This window comes from Notamacropus eugenii, chromosome 2 (genome assembly GCF_028372415.1).
Source record: "Notamacropus eugenii isolate mMacEug1 chromosome 2, mMacEug1.pri_v2, whole genome shotgun sequence".
Taxonomy (NCBI): Eukaryota; Metazoa; Chordata; class Mammalia; order Diprotodontia; family Macropodidae; genus Notamacropus; species Notamacropus eugenii.
In genome coordinates, this window is record NC_092873.1 from 376,296,899 (window position 1) to 376,314,930 (window position 18,032).

General features: G+C 37.1%; 1 protein-coding gene across 6 annotated transcripts in view; it reads right to left on the bottom strand.

The window, feature by feature from the left end:
• SYNRG (synergin gamma) overlaps positions 1 to 18,032 on the bottom strand; it is an 88,659-nt gene that overhangs the window by 11,956 nt on the left and 58,671 nt on the right. For all 6 annotated transcript variants that reach the window (XM_072646968.1, XM_072646967.1, XM_072646965.1 and 3 more), the window contains 5 exons: positions 10,848 to 11,435; positions 9,740 to 9,903; positions 6,261 to 6,314; positions 5,090 to 5,186; positions 4,416 to 4,564 (listed from right to left, as the gene is read on the bottom strand). In XM_072646968.1, coding sequence (XP_072503069.1) covers positions 4,416 to 4,564; positions 5,090 to 5,186; positions 6,261 to 6,314; positions 9,740 to 9,903; positions 10,848 to 11,435 — 1,052 coding nt within the window. The remainder of the gene's footprint in view (positions 1 to 4,415; positions 4,565 to 5,089; positions 5,187 to 6,260; positions 6,315 to 9,739; positions 9,904 to 10,847; positions 11,436 to 18,032) is intronic.

Sequence of the window (18,032 nt, forward strand, 5' to 3'; positions counted from 1 at the left end):
AGTAAGAGCCAGAGCCAAGAATCAAACCCAGGTCCCTAGACACTAAATAAGCATGCTTTCCACTATGGCACCAGCAAAAGCACTAGGATCCAGAAAGGCTCCATAGAGCAGTTATGTCATATTTATGGCCCACAGGCTGCATGGGAAGGGGTGTGAGGGAAGAACTCTCAGTGTTCTAGAATCAGATTTGAATATAAATTGGGAAATGTTTAACAAAATAAATAAAAATGCAATATAACAAAGACACTTAATTTGTGTGTGTTTTTTTTAAGTCAGCATGTGGGCAGTAGGGATCTGTTTTTGTTTGAATTTGACATCAATATAGTATAGGATGGTTCAATAAATATAGCTCATTTTCCAAAACATAATAGGATGGGACAATTCAAATGGAGCTTTGACAAAATACTACCACATCCTGAAATTTCATGTTATCTTTTCTTTCAAAAGAACCTTAAAATAACTATGCTTTTGCCAACTATTTTGTAAATGTATCTATTTTTTCTTTCCAAGCATGAGTACCACAAGAGAACAGCAAGAGGCTTCTTCTGGAGATTTCTGTATAGAAATCTAATTTTCTAATTTTCACAGAATTAATATGACCTAAGGACTTACTACAAAGTGACATGACTGATGTAAAATCAAAGCACCTTGGAATCTTAATGCAAAGATGGCTTTAAAAAAAACTGTGGTCAAAAAGCATCAACAAAAGCCTAAGAAGCAGAACAGCCTTGCCCACTCATTTCTGCCAAGTACACCAAACAGCAATCTGCAACTGTTATACCTCTCTTTTGCTACAAAGTGAAGTAACTTGATTCCACTTCTCCAAATCTGGGGTCTTGAGTCACACAATTTGATCATTTGAATACTTTCCTAGAAGCCTGGGGCTGGCCCTACGTGGAGAGGATAGAGAGGGAGGAAGGAACACTAATAGGGATATCACAAGATTCCTCACTGATACAGATACAAGTGTGGATAACTGATGAATTCTAGAGTATCCTCTCTGCAGAGTGAGATTGCTTTTTCTCTTAACTACCTGCATTACTAAATTAAGTAACCCAATTAAAAGAAACTACCTATGATTGAACCTGGAGAAGATGGACCTCAGAGATCATTTTGTCCAACCACTTACTGATTATAGATGAGGAAATGAAAGCTAAGAACTAGCCAGTAACTTTAAGAAAAAAAAAAGAAAGCAGGGCAGCATTTGAACCCAAGTCCTTTGAGTTCAAATGCTGTCACTCCCAGGACATGATATTACCTTAACTTTGTAACAACTGTTTCCTTTATTGTGACTCCACTGGAGTCCTTAGCAACACAGCTCATTGACTGGCCATTCATTGAATAAATCTCAGAGATCCTATCAATAAATTGGTCTTGGTAAAAAAAAAAAAATACAACATTCTTAAATTCTGAGGATATGGAATTTAATCCTGGCACATGCGCAGAATAGAGTAAGTGATTAATAAATGCTTGTATACTGATACTGGCAACAAAAGATTTTAAAGTTTTTTTTAATATTTTTTTTTTTTTTTTACTTTTCAAAGTAAAAGTAAGTTCCAAATTTTCTCCTTCCCTCTAGTCTCTCCCCTACCCCCAGTGAGAAGGTAAGCAGTGTTTACTCTTTCTATTGAGCATCCTCTTATAAACTCTTTAAGGTCTGGGCCCATTCTCAATATGGATCAAAACTCTTTCTGCAACTCAAGAGTCTCAGCTGCTGCAGCAGTGAGGGCTGGTCTATCAGTCATCAAACAGTAAGCCCTCTGCTAATACAAAGAAAGGCAAAAGTCACTCCCTGGCCTCCAGGAGTTCACAGTCTAATTGGGGAGACAACAGGCAAACATATATATAAACAACCATATACAAGATAAAAAGGAGCTAATCAACAGAGGGAAGGCACTAAAAAGAAGAGGTTTGGAGAAGGCTCCCTATAGAAAGTGATATTTTAGCTGGGCCTTGAAGCAAGCCAGGGAAGCCAGGAGGCAGAGTTGAGGAGGAAGAACATTTCAGGCAAAGGGAACAGCTAGAGAAAGTATCTGGAGTTGGAAGATGGGAGTGTCTTGTTCAAGGAATATAAAACAGAATGGTGTCACTGGATCAAAGACTATGTAGGAGTGTGTGTGAAAGAGAGACAGAGAGAGGAGAAGGAGAGAGAGAAAATAAGGTATAAGAAAACTGGAAGGTGGGGAAGGCAGCAGTAAGGGAGAGGTGCTAGGTTACAAAAGAATGCCAAAGGATTTTATATCTGATCCTAGTGGTCATGGGGAGACAGTGGAATTTATTGAGTAGGGGAAGTAATATGATCCTACTTGTAATTTAGGAAGATCTCTGACAACTGACAACGGACTAGAATGGGGAGAGACTTGAGGAATGCAGAGCAGGTAACAGTACAAATGGGAGGTGATGAGGACCTGCACGGGGGTGGCAGTGTCAAGAGAGAAGCTGTTGCAAATATGAAATTAACAGCCTATCTATCTATCTATCCTGACTGGATATAGAGACTAAAAGTTAGTGAGGAGTTGAAAATGACACCTAGCATGGGAGCCTGAGGGACTGGGAAGATGGTGTTGCTCTCTATGGTAACAGGAAAGACAGGAGCAGAGAGGGTTTAGGAGGAAAGATGAGTTCAATTTTGGATATGTTGAATTTAAGATGTCTACTACTGCACTTTTGGTTCAAGATAACAGGTGACTCCAACTAACAGGCAGTTAGAGATGTTAGACCAGAAGTCAGATGTTAGGGTCAGGTAAGTCAATTTGAGAATAATTTTCAGAGATAATAATTAAATCCACGGGAGCTAATGAGATCACCAAGTGAAGTAGCATAGAGGGGAGAGAGAAAAGGATTCAGGACAGAGTTCTGTGGGATATGAAAGTTAATGGGCATCATATGACAAAAGTCTGGTAAAGGAGACAACTTTCATTTCCCTTGACTTGTTCTTCTACCCCACTGGCTCAGTCACACACTAAGAAAATCACACCCTTGATCATGCCATCACCCAAAAATGTATTGGCTCTTTGTTTATGAACTCTGAAATTATCTTATCTGATCACAATTTATTGGGTTTCTACCTTTCTGCTTTCCAATACTAAACCATACTCTTGGTCCACTGTGACTTCCAATCCCCCAACCCCTCTCCATGGCCAACACCCCTGGTACCAGCTCTACTCTCTTTGCTTCCCCCATCTTGACCTTTTTGTGAATCAGTTCAACTCCACATTATTGTCTTCTCATATTGCTGATTTTGACCCTGTAGCCTCAGCCTTGTATCACTCCCACCATCTGCCATCTTCCCTCCTACACACATGCTGCTGCTGAACAAAGGTAGAAAAATATCATAGAACCGTGCTGACTGGGTTGACTACAAATCTATTTTATATAACCTCAACTAGACTCTCACTGCTGCTAGGCAATCCTTCTACACTTCCCTAAATAACTTACTATCCCAACTCTTTATAGTGGCTCTTCCAAACCTTTTCATTCCTTCTCAAACCTCCCATGCTTCCTTCCATCCTCTCATATGAAAATCCTGCCTCATATTTTAAAGAAAAAGCTGAGACCATCTGTTGGGAGCTCCCTCTCCTTATTTCACATGACTTAGATACCTTCTGCCACTATCTCCTCCTATAAATCAATCTCACATAATGAGGCTGATGGCCCTTCTCCTGGTCAAGCACTACCTGCTCATATGATCCCATTCCATCCTGTCTCTTCCAACAGATTTGCCCCCTCTGCCAACCCCACTCTTTCACTTATTTTCAATCTCTTCCTGTCCACTGACAGCTTTCTTATTGCTTATAAATATGCCCATGTCTCGCTCATCCTCAAAAAAGCCCAGCTTGGTCCATCCATTCTGCTATTGTTCCAAATCTCTCCTGAACATTCAGCATGTCAGAAGTGGGACCTGAATCTAGGTCACTCTGATGCTGAATAGCTCTCTACTCACTGCACCAACTATCATTGCCCCTGATTAATTATATAATCGCAGAATATTGCTACTTTCAAGACAGATCCCAATAATTCAAGTCTTGTAAATATAAATTTGAGACTGAAGTGCATTAAGTTTTCTGTTTTCTCTCTCTCTTTCTCTTTCTCACTTTGTATTCATTTTGTCTTCTGGTAGGAGCAATAAATAAATCAGGTTCACCCATGGGCCAAAACACTTCTCTGGTAGTTTGGGTGAAGTCCCATCCTTCCTACTGCTAACATTAAAAATGATTTTCCTCTTTTTGTTACATGATGTTACATCTTCAGAGACATTCAGGAGCCAATTCACCTACCAAAAAATGTCACCACTTTCCTGTTACAAAGATAGTGAAATGTGCAGCATAACTACTAATAACATGCCAAAAGAAAGCCCCTCTCTACTTTAAGAACAAAATTTCTGGGGAAGAGAGCATCAGACAGGATGGTCTTACCGTGAGTGTGGCAAGTGACATGAACCCTATGAGGTTGTTCCATGTCTTATCAATGTCTTTCAGCAGCTGCTGGAGATTTTCACTACACACTGCAGTGGCCTTGATCCCTAGCTCCACACGTTTGGTTACTCTGTATACCTCAACAACACCTGTCAGTAGGAGAGAGTAAAGGTTTTAAACGCCAAGTGAAGAGGCAAGTAGCATTACACCTGGGTAATACCTTTGCTGAAACAAAGAGTTAATAGAGTCAGTATCACAATAGAGTCATATGCCTCACTGGCCCTTCTTTACAAAGCCCCACAATTCAAGAATCTCCCCAAAGGCACCATGCAAGTCTGGATACTTCGTGGATCCTTCTTAGCATCTTTTAGGGTTCATCTGTTGACATTCAGGGAGTTGTATTAACCTGACTGAAGGAGGAACACAAAGTCTAGTTAGGGGAAGAAACTTAAGTGACACAGTAAGAATCCAGAAGCCACAATTTCTGATCTTACTCCCATTTTATTACTATCCTGGGATGCTTTTGTGTCCTCATTTTCCCCATTTGTAAATATCACTCTAACATGAATTATATCTGGCTTGAGGTTTTTTTTAATAAAAAATGCTTCATAGCATATATGAAACAATGAAAATTTAAAGCACCATGTTCAATAAGAAAACACAAAGTTACATACCTAATAAGTATTCCATGCCCTGTGCTGACTGAATTACTTCTGTGCAAACAGATGAACTACTGATTCCATTTAGAGTGTCATTTGCCTTCTTAATGATCTAAAAGACATGATATGACAATGTCACTAGATTATCTCAGAAAAAAGTGATCAATGACACAATCAAAAGTGAATACTGCAAAATTATAAATAAAAACCACAGCCCCAAGGAAGAAATTTGAGAAGACACCTTCCTTAACTCTTTTGCAGAAGTGAGAGGTCCATAAGTATGAAACATTTAATATATTTTCAATTTTTTTGATGTATAAATCAGTTTTGCTGGTTATCATTTTCTCTTTGTTATATAAGATGGCTTTCTGGTTGGGGTGGGGAGGAGGGGAATGGTTATACTTGGAAATTTAAGTGATGTAAAAAAAAAATCAATAAAAATGTATTCAAAAATGGCTAATAGTAACACAAAAATAAATTTACTATTATTATTCAACCAAATTGAATAGCCAGAAGATAAGAGTGGTCAATAAGCCTGGTGGTCAATATATTTTTACATAATTTTCTATTGAAATACAGACCTGTGTGATCCATAACTTATAAAAAAGTTTTTAAAGATTATGAAATTTAAGAGCTGGAAAGGCCCTTTAGAGATCATCTAATCCATTCCCATTATTTTATATATGAAGAAACTGAGGCTCTCAGAAAGTTCAAAAGAGTTGTCCAAGGTCACAAAGGTAGGTAGTATCTGAGGCAGGACTGGAATTTATTCTCTAATTTCAAATGGAGTGCTCTTTGTAATATATCCCATCATCCTCTGAATTCTATCAAATCATGAAGAAATCAGATTGCTGCTCCTGTCCTCCTGTCACTGTCTTTTCCTCTTCACCCTCTCACCTGCCCGCTTTACAGAGATAAACTTTGTGTTTTGGGATAAAGGAATATTGGTTTGGTAAGCCAAACATATTTGTACGAGATGTCTCATTTAGATGGATGAATTTTCAAAGAATTTCATTTTGGGATGGGCTATCTGACACCAATAATGCTGCTCTAGTCACCGGAATAGGGTATTACTCCAGTTCTCTCTTTTGAATATCCTTATCCAGTCCTATGGAGGGTAAAATATGATCACAGGAAAAAAAAATTATGTATTTGAAGGCCTCTTAACTGAAAGTTATATACTCACATGTAAAGCACTTCCCAAACACCTCTGCCATTCATAAGCATATCTTTCATTCTCCTGTTAAAAAAAGAAAAGACTATCTTAAAAGGGCAATGGGCAAGCCGGACACCCTGCTTTGTATTTCTGTTTTAAGTAATTTTAATTCAATGGACATAAGAAAGTTTCCTCATGATCATTATAGATCATATATTAATGGCTTGACCTTTGAAGACTTTTACTCTCTTACAAATAAAAGCAACATCAGAGCATCTAAATACATTTAAGCACTTTCTATGTGCAAAAGCACTGTACTAGATATTGAGGAAGATAATAGTTTGGCTAAATCAAAGTATTTAATCTCAAGGATCTAACAATCTAATAGAAGAACAAAAAACACAGATTGTAGAAGAACTTGAAATGTCAGGTAGAGAAGTTTGAACTTTACTTTGGATCCACAGCAAAGTTTGAGGAGAGGATTGACATAAGAAGATTTACGCATAAGGAAAAATTATACTAGCAGCTTTGTGAAGTACTGGGAAAGGAGAGCAGAGGTAGGAAGATTTCTAAGGAGCAATGGCTCAAGTTGACCATAATAAAGGCCTCTACTATGGTGACTGCAATGATAATAGGGAGGAGACAGATATTTCCCCTAGAATAGGAGGACCTAACAACTGAATGGCTGAGAGAAGTGAGAAAAGAGGAAGATTCCAAGTTAACTCCAAGAGGTTCCAAATGTGGGAGAGTGCAGATGAATGTAAGGGCTATAGAAAGAAATGGTTGAAGGCGCAAATTTAGAGGAAAGATGACAATTTTTTTTTTGGATACACTGAGTTTGACTATGGGTGAATCATTAAGGCAGAGATCATCTGTAGGAAGATAAAGATGGGGATTTAGAACTCAGAAGAAAGGTCAGGACTACGGACACAAATTTGGGACTTTGTTAGCATAGAGTTGGATAGCTGAGACTGCTATGAGTGAGACTGCCAAGGGAGAAAGAGTGCACAAAAAATAGGTCAAGGAACAACTGTTTAGGGAAATTCTTTAAACGATATAAAGAAGCAGTTCAAGGGATGAGGGGACAATGTGGCATAATGAAGAAAAAACACCCGCTGAATTTGGAACCCAGTCGTTGAGTTGAATCTTGGTTCTGTGTGATGATGGGCAAATCACTGAACATTCTGGCTTTATTCTCATTAGTAAAATAAAGGGCTTGGAATAGATAACCTCTAAGGTTCCTTCTAACTCCAGGCCTATGATCTTTAGAAAAGCAAGGGAGTAAGCTATATACTCTCACTCATAGCAGTCTCAGCTATCCAACTCTATGCTAACAAAGTCCCAAATTTGTGCCCATAGTCCTGACCTTTCTTCTGAGTTCTAAATCCCCACCTTTATCTTCCTACAGATGATCTCTGCCTTAATGATCCACCCATCTCTGAAGTCAAGTGAAGAGAATACCCACTGCTAGCTCTGGATGGTCGATAGTATCAAAAGCAGCAATGATGGAGAATGAGGACTAAACAAAGGCCGCAGAATTGGATGATCAGATCATCAGGGGCGGCCTTTGAGAAAACAATTTCAGTAGATGGTGGGAATGTAAATTCTGCTGCAGGAGTAGAGGAGAATGTGTGCAACAGCAAGTAATGGCATGGATTTTAAGGATTATGAGAAGGCTCTTTTAGGTTGGGGAAGCTTACATGTTTGTGGGCAGATGTGGAAGAGCCATGTTGAACTAGCTGCTGGATGAGAATTACAGGGGAGTGACAGCAGCAAGCAGTGGGATCAAAGGTACTGATAGACGACTTAACAGGAAGTAGGAAAGCAAGTCTGTGATGCGAGGGCAGGAAGAGAGATAGGGTCAAATATTGTTGAGGTTTGAATGAGACAAAGTAAGGCCGCACATCCATTGATGGCCTCAATCTTCTCAGAAAAATAAGAGGCTTTGTTCTCTGCTCTAAGTATGGGGTTGTGTGCATGTTTAGCATCAACAAGAAAGAAGAGAAGGTCTGAATAAGTCACTGAAAGGTATGGATAGGAGGTCAGGAAGGGAGAATCTATTTTGCTTGATGGAATGTTTGTTGCAAATGTTTTTCTTTTATCCTCAATGAAGGTGGTGGGAAAGAAAATAAATGTTAGACTGAAAGAAAAAAAGGCAAGTACAATATGCTCATCAAACAGCAATAAAAGTCTAGCTGTAATTATACCACAAATTTGTAGTGGGTGAAATTAGCTCAGTTTCACTATGTTCTTTGTTGATGTTCAAGAACAGAGAAATCAGAAGGTCGTGACAAGGACTAAAAGTAGGTTTCAGAATGAGAGTAGAAGTAGGAAAGGAGGCTATGGTCAAAAAGCAGAATTTCAAAGCTCCAGATCTTGGATGGGGCAAAACTCTTAAGAGCTGGTCAGGTGTTAGCTTTGCCGTGTCTCTGTGGGGCTGAAATAGGGATGAGAGGGAGGCCACTAGGACTGAGAAGTCTGAGGATTTTTGTGGTCAGTAATAGATGATCTACCAGTTTAAACCTGGAGGTATTTAACAATTTTTATAATATGAAGGAGTAGCATTTCAACATTTTCATCGTGGTGTTCATGTTCAATAACAGCTTACATTGATAAAGAGCATTAAGGTTTGCTTAATTTGATTTTAAATATTTTCTCATTTGATTCTCACAACAACCCTGTGAGGTAGGTGCTCTTATAATCCTCATTTTACAGATAAAGAAACTAAAATTCAGAAAGTTTAAGTGATTAGTCCACAATATTTGGACCAGTTGCTTTGAAAATATTTGCTGAAAGAAAACCATAGTGTGTCTACAGACTAAGACATGATGACTCTTATTTATAATAAAAGCCATGTGACTAGTCATGATTCTGACTGGGATCATGGCATTTAGAGCTAGAAAGGATTTTAGATATAGATCATCTAATATAATCTCAACTTACAGATCGAGGAACACTGAGATCCAGAATGTTTCTCCTCGCCCCCTGCCCCACCAAGGTCACACAGATAGTTAAGTAGCAGAAATGGAATATGAACACATGGCCTTTGATTCCAAATCCAGTGCTCCTGCCATGATATTATACCAATAAAAATACAAGCACCACATCACTTCTGTGCTTCAGAGTTATAATGATTGTAAAACTATTAACTATAGTGGCTAAGATGCACCTTCCAATAAATTTAAATTGCCAGAAATGGTAATATTTGAGTATTCAGAAGGGTACAACTTCCCACCCTAAGAATCCCAGCAATACAGTCTGAGTCACACATTGACTCCATTCACAGGATGCTATTTTTGAGAAGGAGATTGACAAATGGATTAATATTTTCATTATATCACCTTCACTGCAGGTGATGCTTCTTCCAATGAAATCACAGTAATAAAGAAAATTTTCTCAAGTTTCTCAAGAAACACCTTTTTTTTATGTGAAATGATAAAAGTGTCACCTCCTAAGGAGGAAAGCTTAGGCAATTTACATGTCTCCTGTTATCAAGTAACCATACTTACTTCGACCTCCCCAGTTAGGTCCTTGTATTTATCCCGGATAACAGGCAGAGCAGGCTTTTCACTTAGAGTGTTGGAACGATCTCTGAAAGGTTGCTCTAAAGCTGGAGATGGAGAGGAACGGCTTATTTCTTTATCACCAAGGCTCAAACTTCTCTTGTGAGAACCTAAGAAATTTTGAAAGTGCAGTCAGAGGGCTGCTATTACTTAATGTTTCATGACTTTAGACTCTACTTGCAAACTCAGGGGAATCTTAGACCAAAAAATTTTTTTCTTTTAAGTATTTACATCTTTCAGTATTCTGAAATACAAATTTCATTATGCCATTCATTCTGTCTGGGAAACGACACACTGATGTTTTTCAATCTTCCTTCTTTGACATCAATTCAAGGGGCCATGGTTCCTTTTCCATTATCAGTAGGACATATGCCTTTGTTTTTTTTAAGACCAGAAATAGTGAATTTACTACTGATTCACTTCTCCCAATCTCCTGAAAGCATCTGTTTGCAAGATAGAGTTAAGAGGTGTATACAAGAAAATCAAACCTATGTATGACACATTGGTTTCCTTGGCAGTACTCTAACCAAATGAACTAACTAGCTACATACTATTCTCTAGGTTTTTTTAGCCCACTGAACACCTTATCTGACTGTATTTGTCCTACTGGCCTCAGCTCAGTCCTAAAGAAAATCATTCAGCCTTTTCCTGTAGACACTAATTTTATGGCTAGGAAATGTTTCTTTCACTTAGTAACTCTGATCCATATAACGACCAACCACAATTCCACAGGACCCCTGAAAATAAGCTATCCACTTCCAGAGAGGGAGTTGATGGACTCTAAGTACAAACTGAAGCATACTTTCTTCTATTACTTTTCTTTTTTTTGGACATGTTTAATGTGGAAATTTGTAATGGGTTTTGTTTTTCCTGCTTTCTCAGTGGGTAGGGAAGGGAGGAGGGAGAGAATTTAGAATAGGAAATAAAATAAATTGAATTAAAAAAAAGAAAATGTTTCTTTCATTGGTAATAGGAAATAAAAATATTTATAATTAAGAAAGGATATATAACACCAAGAGGCAAAACCTGCAAAATCTGCCCTTAATTGGCTCACCTTGAACAGAGAGGTCAAAAGTAGCCAGTTCATTTTTGATCATTTCTTCACTAGATTTCATCTTGCTTTGCGTATTAGCCATCAGGAAGTCAAATTTACTGATTTTGGGCTTTTCACTTTGAAATTCTCCGAAGTCATCAGGGCATTCTTTTGGAGTTTCCTGAGGCATGCCACTGGCAACTGACACTGAATACATGGTTTCTTGTCTCTGTTCAGTTGCAGGTAGGTCCTGTGTTTTTATGAAATCCCCACTCTCAATGTCTCTTTGTTCAATGGGTTGGGAAGTACTATTTTTAAAGTTTTCAAAAGCTGAAAATGTAGCCTCTGGAAGAGTATCATCACTTGGAAAGGTCGTCACTTTGGAAACTGTTGTCATGGTAATGTTTTCTGAACTGCCAAATGAAGTCTCTTTCTTCTGAAGAACTGAAGTAGCTGAGGAGGAACCACTTCCTGCTGACAGGACAAACGCAGAGAGCATTCTGCTGGGAGACGCATCCTCCCTGTCCGGCCAGTCCCAGCTTGCAAGGACACTCACTGCAGAATTGCTACCATAAGTCCCGAAAGGAGCATACTTTAAGTCATCGATATCTGAAAGGAAAATACGACCCCGCAATTAAAGAAGTGCTCATTACTTAAACAGAATACCCTAAACTATGCACAGGTGAAACGTATGGAGCATCAGGTTTGGAATTTTATGTCATGTTGAAATAAACTAAATTTAGGGTTTATATGTACACCTCAGGTCAAAGTGGGATTGAGGTTTATACTCAACTATATGAAACCATTTTCTTTGGATATGAAAAAGAAAAAACCACTACACATAGAAGGACTATTAATTATGTGTTGTTTATGATTTTTAGGTCTTTTGTAACTAATGTATATATAGCTATGTATATAATATAAATCACATTAATAACACTATTTGGTTAAAAAACCAAAACCAAAACCAAACCAAACTTGTCACTTTAACTATTTGCCTTTGTCCTGACTTTGCCCAGAAAATGCTCCTCAGAGAACACGAGAGTAAGAGAAAGAAGAAAAGCCTATATATACATACAGGCTAATTATAAAGAAAAATGAAAAGATTTCTAACATTAAAATTAAGGTAAAAATGTCAATACAGGTCCCTAGCTTTTAATTCAGTAAGAACTTTGTTTCAGACTAAACCAAAAATGTTCTAAGTGGAGCTTCAATTAGGCAGTTACTTACCCAGTCATTATTTGGGCCACTGTGTGCTTCCCACCGTTGTGACGGGGTGTGAGGAAGGAAACAATCCGATCATATATTTTAGCCCATAATACTGTTATTAATAACCAAAGGTCTGGTTCTTATCAAGCTGCCTGCTTCTCATTCAACTTTTTCTTCCTCTTCTTCTTCTTCCTCCTCTCTTTTTCTTTCTTTCTTTTTTAAGTGAAAACCCCAAGCCAGAAAATGTATTACAAAGCATCTAAAATTCAAGTATGTGCTTGGAATGTTTTTGCTGGTACCAACAAGTGAGAGCTTAGACAGGGCTTCTAAAAACATGAAGTGGATGTTTGTGAATGAAACAAAGCTAAATTGTGGCTTAGTGTCTTAAATGAAATGGCTTCCAAGTCAAAAAAAAGAAACAACAAACTACTACTTGCGAGAGAAGGAAAAGTGAAAGGGTTTCTTAACTGGTTTTCAAATAGTAACCATGAAGCTATGGCTGATTTGGAGCAGTTGGTACTGTCAGTATGTCTTTTCCTATGCCTTTGATGGATGGGCCTATGAGCTGAGATTGTTTAAGATGTGCCACTTTTCACTTGATTACTACACAGGTGAGGCAGACAAGTAATATGTCAGCTTCTCAGACCCATATTTACTATCCACAGTTGCCCACCATCCCACTTTGCCAGGCTAGTGTACAAGATTGTTATTTTTTCATAACCAGAAACACCGGGTTAAAAGGCTTGACATCTCCATAGTCCTCTGCACACAATATCCCAAATCTCTCTTTCTCAATTCAGTTAGGTAAAGGGGATTAAGATAAAATTTTTTAAAAAAAATCTGCATTTTTTAAATGAATGCTTAAAAAGGAATGCTTTCTAGAAAATTAAGTGTCTTTCACAAAATGACAGGGTTTTAAATGTTACCCCTTCAGTTACGGCTCATTCAAAAATCAGGCTGAATCTATGGTGAATTCAAATGTACAGAAGATAGCCTATCACTATGATGAAAAACCTCAGTATAAATGCTCTCTCTCTTCCTTAAAGGTAACAACAGGTACACTGTCTCAAATAAGGTGAAATTAAATTGAAGGTTGTTTCAATGAATTGTAATCAGTGCCTTCAAGCGACAGGTTGAAGAGAATGTTTTAGAACGGGGATATTTTTCTTATTGGAATATATATAGCACAATTTTGGTTCATGAAGCTGTTAAGAATTGGTTTCTATCACCCCATCTACTACAAAAATTGCAAATTTTCTGGATGTTGGAAATCAAACTTAATGAAAAATTAGCTCCAGTTAAAAATTGCAAACCAGTTTCCATGGAAATAAAATGCTCCCTTGTGCAATTATGGCAATAAATTTGAAAAAAATCATGGATGATTGCAGCATATAATTATAAAAAAGCATTTTAATTAAATGGTTAAGCTGGCAATACTGAAATTATTTGTGTAACTTTACGCCCAAATCTTCAACAAATTCCAATTCATATTGGAAAACGAGACCAGCAGAAGCTTGTTTTGGAATAAATCACAGAAATATCCCAAATTAAATGCATGCTAAAACTTAGAAAATCTTTTAAGAATTTTATAATAACAAGCAGTTAACCTACTTAAAAATCAAAAGTTGGTTTTAAAAATCAAAGTTGATTTTCAAGCATCTAACTTTTACTTTTTCTAAACTGGTGTGTAAATGCTAAGTATGGAGAAAAAATCACCAGCTAAAATTGTTATTTTATATGCTGGTTTACTTTAAAAAAAGTTAAAAATTGTTTATTGACATCGTCAAGAACGTCATTGTGATTGCTAAAATCTTAGCCATGCTTAAGGAGTACAAAATCTCTGTGACATTTATGCATTTTCCTTCAAGGTAAATTTTACAAAGCACTTCATTCCTCCCCTCTCCTCACCCAATATACACAATATATATTTGGGAGTACAATATTCTTCATAATACTTAAAAGATTGCCAAGCTAAGACTTTCTGTAAGAGATATAGTATAAATGATAGGAAAATTGTCTGGCAAACTAAGGTTAGACCTGTTACTTTATACCGTGTAATCACTGAAACTTCTATAGTTCAGTTTTCAATCTGACAGCTACACCCAACAAATTACGACAGAGAAAGGAAAGAAAAGCAAGAGTCTGAAACACAATAAAACAAACCAGGAACAATGACTACATTTCAAGTTTTGGAATATTCTTGGATTGTACTAAGTTGGGCCACAGTTGAGCTCAAGAGAATGTACTTGTAATTGTGTGCTTTAAATGCATGTCCTAAACATCAACGTCTTCAGTGTGCCTAGGGGATAGAACAGAGTAAAGGACTACACAATCTGCTTTTTCGCCATGGATTTCTTGCTCGCACTACAGCAGTAACATTAGAGATCGCCACCATAACCTATATTTACATTCCCTTCAACAAATGTTAGTTGAAACATTTGTTCTTTTCGCTGCGTGCACAAAAAGTTCAATACTTTCAAAAGCCAATTTCAAGATGAGACTTCTAAAACAGCAACAGTGTATTTTTAAAACTAATTTTGAATTTTGGATCAATGTTGGCAAGAGGTACACTCCAAACAAAAAGATAAGAGTTTATACTATTGCTACTTTTACTGTAGGGAAGCATGGGGCTTGGGAGTCATTTCCATTTAGAGTTTTTCTAAAACACTAGGCACATGTCCAGATAATCAAGACGAGTGTTCTGGAATGGGGACAGAGAATAAATTCTGTTATCTTAGGGACAGTTTCATGGAGTACCAAAAATGTCTAGTGGATCAAGGAAGAAGGATCCTTTTAATTTCATCTATCACAATCTACTGTGTAATGTTAATTTTCAGTTTCTCTCCTCCCCTAGTTTCATACTACCACCTCAGAACAGCCAAAAGTCTGGTGTTCTCTACTAATTATAAATCTAGTCTTACATCAGTCTATGAAAAGTCACAAACTTGTTGGGATTGGTGCTGTTAAAAAAAAACAAGAATGACAAATCATGGAAGATTTCTGACAAGCTATTAAACAGTGACACACAACTGCTTTCTAGTATTACGTATATACATAAAATCTGCCATTTTTCATTTGAACTGACTAGTATAAATTTAATAACACATAACTTATTTTATATCCATACAATCCATAAAGTAAGTTACTATTTCTGTATCCCTGCATTAAGTTTGATAGTGTTAAGAGGCTACCTAAAAAAAGTAGAGGATGAAAGATTGCTGACAACTTTCACATTCATGCCACCAGCTCAGGAGTGGAGAAGACCAGAAGGAAGGTGGTCATCATTAGGCAACTGATCAGAACTCCGAACGCTGTCCCATCCAATTCTATGTTGACTAGGGCAGCAATGCAAGAGACACAAACTGTCCTAGAGGGCAACGTGAAGGAGTCCTCCCACCTAGAGACGGAGCAATTCCACATAGTCCATATTTGAATTCTTTCCGTAATAAATTTTCTACTAAGTTCCACTGCATTTTTATTGCATTTGCAGAACTATCTAATGTACTCAACTGAGAAAAAAAAAAGATTCCAAGTCATCCTTTAGGAAATACAAAATAATTTGATTTTTTAAACAGGCTGAGAATTCAGCTTCCTTCCTTGTGATTCTCTTTCACTTCGGTTGTCTTTTAGGCTCTGCTGATTGTTAGAAATCTGCAGGACCTTTAAGATGAACTTATCAATTTGTGATAGTGGACATTAATTTACAAAGAAACAACTTATAAATTACATTCTAAGGATGGCTTATGTGTCACTGTGCTATACACATGCAAGAGAGTTTTCCATAATACTGCTTCTGCTTTCTCTCCTTTAGAAGTGGTTATACCAAATAATCTGAATTCTTCCCCACTCCCAGAAATTCATTTTCAATACCACAGTAGACTCCTTTCTCCAGCTATCTTGTTATAACTTCATGCCTTGGTCAAATTTCCTTTATTTTTCAATCAAGAATGGAGTCTTCTGATTTAAACTTTAGCCTAGAATGTTTCACCACTTCCACAAGGTTTTTTAAAGGTTTTCATGATTTTTACTTAAGAAACAATACCTACAGGTTTCTCCTCCATTCTGCTCTAAAACAGGAAAAAACAGCATATACATTTGACTAACAGTCTCCTAAAGTTGTATTGGTAACTCTGGAAATTGGTTTTAAAATAAAAAATATTTTAAAATATGGATTTTTTTTGAAACATCCAAAGTAATTTTTGGGAGTGAGGGGAGTCCATGTTCCATAGACTATTAGTAATAAATGAAAGCTTAAATGGACCTCAAACTAAATTCTGATATTTGAAAAAAAAAAAAAAGTGCTCTGAAATACCAGAGGACACAGGAGCTAATTCTGAATCCAGCTCACATTTAGGCCTGAAGTTGTCCAGGGATTAGCAGTAAGCAGTTTTCACTGAAGGATCATCAATTTAAATTCAGAGCAGCTCTATGGTGACCAAAAGTCATGTCAAAACCATTTGATGAGCTATCCTGAAATGAATGACTATTAATTCTTTTCTCTACCCCTCAACATTAAAATCACCACACCGTGTATGGATAGGCTCTTACAATATTTATTAAATAATGAAACCCACTTACATGGTTCCTCCCTCCATTAAAAGTAACGGTAAGCTTACTTACAAAAGGTAGGGGTAATATTTTTTGAATATTTAAAAGGAACTGTAGTACAAGTATAATACCTACAAAAAGCATGTGAAATGACTTGCATCAATGGAATGAAAAAAATCTAAAATGCCCTCTTCCCAAACAGCTGCTGTATTTCTGTAGGAAACAGGAATTGGGACAATCCAAAACAAAGAACTCTGAACTTAGGTATGGTTCAAGTTCTATCTCTGTTTTATCCTTCCCAGGTACAAATTACACACACCCCCACACTTTCAAAATATGCCAAGGTATTATTTATTAACACAGGACTTACAGATCACAAAAAAGATAGTGATACAGAAGAGCTCAAAAGGGAGTCATCAGAATAAGCATGCAGGTCAGTATTTGCAGAGGAATATACTAACGCAAGTCTGAGAAGGCACATTCACACAGAAAATGTTTAAATTGAAAAAAGACATCAGAAAAGCAGCAAAAAACCAGGTATTGATTAAAATACAAAGATTTTTAATGTCAAAGAAGAGCTACTACACAAGTAGGTCGATGCAGCTGGTTGGCTAACCCTTTAATAACATTACAAGTAAGGGTGAGCTCCTGCTGCAGTTAAAATAGAATAAGACGGTCTTGACTGAACATTAATCAAAATGTTTAAATGAAGAGGTTAAATTTAGAGGGGAAAAATATCAAAGCACTCTAATCAAAACTATATGCAGTAAGTACTTAAAGTGTTAACTTGAATATATGCAAGAAATCAGGCAAAGTTATTAGTATTATCTATCTTCCATACAAAGAATTATAGCAAAGTATAAAGAGACAGTATCCTTTTACAGAGTTAACTTAGGTCACTCAATAGGATTAAGATCCTTGGAAATTGAACTTTATTCCCTCTTTACCAGCTCTAGTGAAGTCCACTGCTTATTTCTCTTCTAAAGGATTTATGCAACCTACAAACTCAGAAGGTAGGATACTTGGATGTTCATTAGTAAAGCCAAATCGGCTTTCAAAATTCAGGGCCACTGACTCCATTTAACACTTTAATGCACCAATTCTGTGCAAGTACAGTTAGCCTGGTGGTCAGACAACAACCCTTGCTAACCACTATAAAGGGATACTGCTCCTTTCTGACAGGAAATTTACAGATCAAAGGGAAGAGGAAACAATATGCTTTTGAGAATATATGCAAACTGAAGAGACTTGGCTTGAACATTACAGGTTCAAAGCTGGAAATGTTCCAAACATACATAAAAGAACACGAGCACAGAAGGTTATTTTAACAAATAAATCAGAGCAAGCTCAGTCAGAAGACTAAAACAGAAAATGGCTGAAGTAAAACTCTCCTTGTGAAAACATTTAGCTTGGCATTGTGAAAGAATACAGACTTACTTTCAGAAAAAT